The 5,600-nt window shown below is 38.6% G+C and overlaps 1 protein-coding gene across 4 annotated transcripts; it reads left to right on the top strand.

The window, feature by feature from the left end:
- Nucleotides 1-407: 407 nt before the first annotated feature.
- Nucleotides 408-4,463, top strand: LOC118172444 (olfactory receptor 12D2-like). Of its 4 annotated transcripts, none has more exons than XM_035336345.1 (3): nucleotides 418-511; nucleotides 1,464-1,605; nucleotides 2,110-4,463. In XM_035336345.1, the coding sequence occupies exons 2-3, from the start codon at nucleotides 1,602-1,604 to the stop codon at nucleotides 3,102-3,104; spliced, it is 999 nt and encodes a 332-aa protein (XP_035192236.1). In that variant the 5' UTR covers nucleotides 418-511; nucleotides 1,464-1,601; the 3' UTR covers nucleotides 3,105-4,463. The 4 variants fall into 4 exon arrangements, 3 of the variants coding, with proteins under 3 accessions (XP_035192238.1, XP_035192236.1, XP_035192237.1); XR_004753707.1 differs by lacking the exon at nucleotides 1,464-1,605 and having other exon boundaries at nucleotides 429-511; nucleotides 2,110-2,169; nucleotides 2,787-2,915; XM_035336346.1 differs by lacking the exon at nucleotides 418-511 and adding an exon at nucleotides 708-811.
- The last annotated feature ends 1,137 nt before the right edge of the window (nucleotides 4,464-5,600 follow it).

Consider the following 5,600-nt stretch of genomic DNA (forward strand, 5'->3'; position numbering starts at 1 on the left):
ATCACCTGTAGTTAACTGAGAATAACAGGCAGAATCAGAGGGCATTGTGGGACACACCTTAATGGAGGGGTGTTTTTCCCCAGATGGATTTCCCCAGATGGATTTCCCCAGATGGATTCACACCAGTGACAGGACCCGCGGGAACGGGGTTAAGCTGAGGCAGGGGAAATTTAGGCTTGACATCAGGAGGGGGTTCTTCACAGAGAGGGTGGTTGCACACTGGAACAGGCTCCCCAGGGAAGTTGTCACTGCACTGAGCCTGTCTGAATTTAAGAAGAGATTGGACTGTGCACTTAGTCACATGGTCTGAACTTTTGGGTAGACCTGTGCGGTGTCAAGAGTTGGACTTGATGATCCTTAAGGGTCCCTTCCAACTCAGGATATTCTATGATTCTATGATTCTATGATTTAAGTGAGAAACACTTCTATGCTTAAAGGTGGCAAATAACATGTAAGAAACCGAAGCGTTTGTATTTCATAGAGAATAACATCTCTAACTCTTCAAATGCAGGTGACTAACATTTTGATAAATCTAGAAAAATATTAAATCCAGTGTTTCAAATATATATTATTCAAAAAATAATGCTAAAAGTATTTTCAGCCAAATATGATCAGTTTTTTTAGAATGGATGCATATATGCAGAAATTACCTTAGGCTACATGCTCGCATTCTTTTATTATGAAATCATTTTAAAAGTCTTAGTTTATTGTTTTCATGCTAAAAGAGTAAGCTAAAGTAGCATGAGAAAAAGAGTGACTGGGTTGGAGGTATATCATAATGACTTCTAACAACTACTTATTTTCAATAAAAGTGTGTAATAGAATGACCAAGAAAGGCTATGAAATGTATCTATATGTGTTTTAACCTTTACAAGAAATATTTTGAAAGTAATATTTTTTTCCATTGTTTATATTCATCAGTATTAATCATTGCTACGTTCAATAAAAAAAGAAAAATTCTCAGCTTGCAGGATTTGCAGTCTGTACTTTAAGCTAGAAATACCTATGCCTATCTGCCCTAGTAAAATAATTTTGGGACTTTGCTTTTTTATTCTATATGTTTTTTTATTCTATATGTTTTATTCTATATATTCTATATGTAGCATACATAGTGCTATGAAAACTTACTTGAAACAGAAAAAAAGTGAGATCATGTGCTTGCTTACTACTTGCATTTTAAAAGACTAGAGATACTGACAGTACTGATCATTAATGTCACATTGGGGCAGTATGATCAGCTTTCGGTGTGATGCGCAAATTTGGCTAAGAAACTGTGCTAGCTAATTTGGCTCCTACAAACTCACTGTTGCTCCATCACAGTATTGTAGGAGATCAGATGCTGGCTTTTGTTCCATTCATGTGCTGCTACTCAATGAAAAGTTGTTGTTTAGGCAAAATATATAGTTCACTAACAGAAACAGCATCTGATCGCATGCTAAGGCATCATCTTCTTTTATTGACAGCAATGTACAAAAGAAATGTTGCTTATTGTATGGAACCTTGGAGCACCTTCTGGTGACTGTTTTTGATTTAAAAAAAAAATGAAATTGCACATTTTTAAAGATCAAAGAACTGTCTGGAAGAAATAGTAACCATTAGAAATGGGAAAGTTGAAATTGGTTTAAAGAAATGTGGGCACAATATTAAAAAGAAAGCATCAAGAGTGATTCACATTGTGAATCTTTATAAATTATGAAGCTTTATTGATGAGATTAAAGGTTATATCAGGGAGTTACAGATGGGCAGAACTGAAATATAAATGTGGCTGAAGGTGAAGAAGCAGCAGTGTTTCATATCTTACATATTGTCCTTACATATTCTTCCATATTATGCACAGATGAAGTTTTTATTTTAATATTTAATCTCTGTAAATTTTTCACTCTTTGTTTTTGTTCTAGACAGAAATTAGAAGACTGTACTACAGTTACTTATGTTTGTGTTAAATCCTTGTGTTTGTATTCAGCTTTTATGTTTGGTTGCATATATAATATTTTGCTCTTTCCTGCATTTTCCTGTATTAAAGTAGCATAGAAACAAATAAGTATTGTAACACAGCATTTCTCACACTATGAAACCTTGACATTTTGCCTTTGCTTCCTATTTTTCTAGCAATGCTGAACCACACAGAGATCAGTGAGTTCATCCTTTTGGGCCTCACCGATATCCAAGGTCTACGATACTTTTTCTTCATCTCCTTCCTGTTGCTCTACCTAACTAGTCTTCTGGGAAATGGTGTCATTGTGACCATGGTGATATCTGAGCCACGGCTCCACACACCGATGTACTTCTTCCTGGGGAACCTTTCCTGCCTGGACATTTTCTACTCTACAGTTACTGTTCCCAAGATGCTGACTGGTTTTCTCTTTGGGCATCAGCCTATTTCTCTTGCTGGGTGTTTGGCCCAGCTCTACTTTTTCCACTTTCTGGGCAGTACTGAGGCTGTGCTCCTGGCCACCATGGCTTATGACCGCTATGTGGCTATTTGCAACCCGCTGTGCTACACCCTTGTCATGAGCCCAAGGACTTGTCTGCTGCTGGCTGTGGCCAGCTGGTCCATTGGTTTTGTACATGCCATGATGCATTCAATTATGACCTCTCAACTGAGTTTCTGTGGGCATAACCAAATTCATCACTTTTTCTGTGATATCAAGCCACTGTTGAATTTGGCTTGTAGCAGTACCAGCCTCAACATGATCCTCCTTAATGTTGTCACCACATCTATTGCTCTAGGCCCATTCATTCTCATAGTCCTTTCCTACCTGTACATCATCTCCTTCCTCTTCCAGAAAGTCCAGTCTAAGGAAGGAAGATGGAAGCCCTTCTCCACCTGTGCCTCTCACCTTACTGTTGTGGCACTAATGTACATACCACTGTTCTTCAATTATACACCTCCATCCTCGAGCAGCTCCTCCATAACGGACATGCAAGTGTCTGTCATGTACAGTGCCATCACCCCAGCTCTGAACCCCTTGATCTACACTCTTAGGAACCAGGAGGTGAGATCTGCCCTGAATAAAACATTAGGGAGAAAACTATTCTGGTGGAAAGTGACCAAAACAGGAACAAGATTCAAAATGTGGTTACTCTACCATTCATATTTATAAGAGAAGGGATCAAAAGGATGCTGTATTACAAGAGACTAAAAAATCACTCATTATCTCATGTAGTTCAGCACATAACAATTTAATTGCTTAGATGTAAATCAGGGGAGATATTCAAGGCCTTGATGCTTATTCTGTCAGTGTAGATGTCTTATTGTAGCCCATCTAGTCTCCAGCATCCGATACAGAAGCATGTTTGTCTCTTGCAGGATATGAACCGAAGCTGACAGTCTCATTCAGTAGTCCTGGATAATACAAAGTATTACATTAGTACTTGATGGCTATGTTTAGGAAGCTGAATGACTCTCCTCACATGCAGGCACTCTGTATATCCCAGTAGAGCTAGTATGTGTTACGTTTTGGGTGTTGCATAGCCTGTGAATTTTGCCAACATTTGACTTGAGTCAGCTCTTTTTGGGGGGGTCCATATCTGTTCATTAAGGGGAGCCTTACTAATGAACGTGTATTTAAATGTATGCTTAAAAATGGAGATGAGCAGAAAGTGTATATTTTTAGACAACTACATTGAGACCTTTCACCTGAATTCCACTCTCCTGCCTATCTTCTACTCTTCTGCCCATCTTTCTTACTCCTGGCTGCGCTAAATACTTTCCTCAAGATTTCTAAAGATGCTGACCCCCAACTTCTAAAAAAGGCATCATGAACAAGGCAGACATTCTCGCTGTCATCACACTGAACACATCACACTGAACAGTCAGCTAGAAATTCCACACCCACTCTGAGCACTTGGATGCTCCTTCCAGCACTCTTGGACTTAAAGAATAACTGCGCCTGAGGCAGACAGAAGACTTGACAAGGTTTTTTATATACACTCAGAAGAAATGGTATGTTGTGGAGTAATGTTTTGTGACAATGTATGTAGGAAGATACAAGACAAATTTCAATACCAGCTTTACTGCAATGCAGGGTGAATAGGAATGAGCAGGAATCAGGTATATAGCTAACATCAGCACTCGGACATGCAGTCCATGAGTCCATGAAAAAAAACTTTTTTTTTTTTTCTTTTTAGCTAGAAAATTGCAAATTACCTGTTTCCCTCCCTGCAAGACCTACCTGGTGTTCGGTTCTGCACTGGTACAGAAAGAAACTGTAATCTACACCGAGCTTGCAAAGGCTATATGTGTGCTGTCTTTGAGAACAAACCAGAGAGAGATCTCAGCTACCAACTTGGTGTGCAAACTGGCATTTGCTGAAAAAATGATAGGTTGCACCTCATAGAATAAACTACCTGTAATGACATGGCATATGGTTAGATCTCTATTGGGTCCCATCTTGTATGCAGCCATCTAGCACAACCCCAAAAATGTTGATGTTCTTATTTAAAATTTTCAGTTCAAAAAAGAGAGAAAATGGAGGTTTTTGTTTATTTGTTTGCTTGTTTTTATTTGTTTGTTTGTTTTATTTGTTTGTTTGTTTTTATTTGTTTGTTTGTGTTTGTTTTTGCAGTATCTCTGCCCTGTGTCCCTGGAAGTAACATGAAGAAAGGGAGAGGGTGTTTGAGAATGCTGTAGAAAAGAAATGTGGGAGATTCTTACTGGTTATGTAAGAACTCAGTGCCCTGTGATAGGAATGGAATTAAAGGGTGATCCAGTGTGAGGTAGCCTATTCTTCTTTTTGCAAAAGGGTTGAAAAACAAAAGGGAAGTTTGGAACCATATATTTTTTTCATGGACTAGTTTCCACCTACTGCAACTTTCTATTTTGTTTTTGCTGATGGCATGTTATGAGTATATACTCATGCTAAAGCATTTGGAAAAGTGAATTTCAACTGCATCTTACAAATAAATTATATGAAACTTCATCACTAAAGTGAGCCTGTGATTATTTCTATTGTGTTGAGACGAGAAGACTACCCAAACCTTTACAAAAGATCACACTGAACATCCACGGACTTACTTAGAATTGTATAATCATAGAATGGTACCCAAACATCGGTCAATGACAAGAACAAATGAGAACACTGTTGCATTATAATCAATGGATATTGATTTATCTGCTGTATCTCATATATCCAACTTCAAATTTGATGAATTTAAAGAGATTCTTAGAGCTGTTGTCAAGTGTGTATTAAGAGTAGCTGCATCCAGTGTATTCCTGCAGTCCTGGGCAAGTGAGTAGAATGATTGTTCTTTATCCTGTGGTGTTTTTACCCTGCTGGGCAGCTAAACTATACCACAACTACCCTCTCAATCTTCCTCCTCAAAGGAATAAAGAGGAGAAAATACAATGAAAAGAGCTCAAGGGTTGAGATAACTGGGAGACCACCCAGCAATTACCATCATAGACAAAACAGACTCAGCAAAGGGATATTAATGTAATTTATTGCCCATAACTAGCAGACTAGAACAGTGAATAAATCAAAGCAAACTAAAAAACCTTCCCCCCATCCACCATCTCCTACGTCCTCCCCCTGAGTGGTGCAGGGGAATGGGGGCTGCAGTCAGCCTGTAACACTTCATCTCTGTCGCTCCGTGGTTGC

Source organism: Oxyura jamaicensis, chromosome 10 (genome assembly GCF_011077185.1).
Source record: "Oxyura jamaicensis isolate SHBP4307 breed ruddy duck chromosome 10, BPBGC_Ojam_1.0, whole genome shotgun sequence".
Lineage (NCBI taxonomy): Eukaryota > Metazoa > Chordata > Aves > Anseriformes > Anatidae > Oxyura > Oxyura jamaicensis.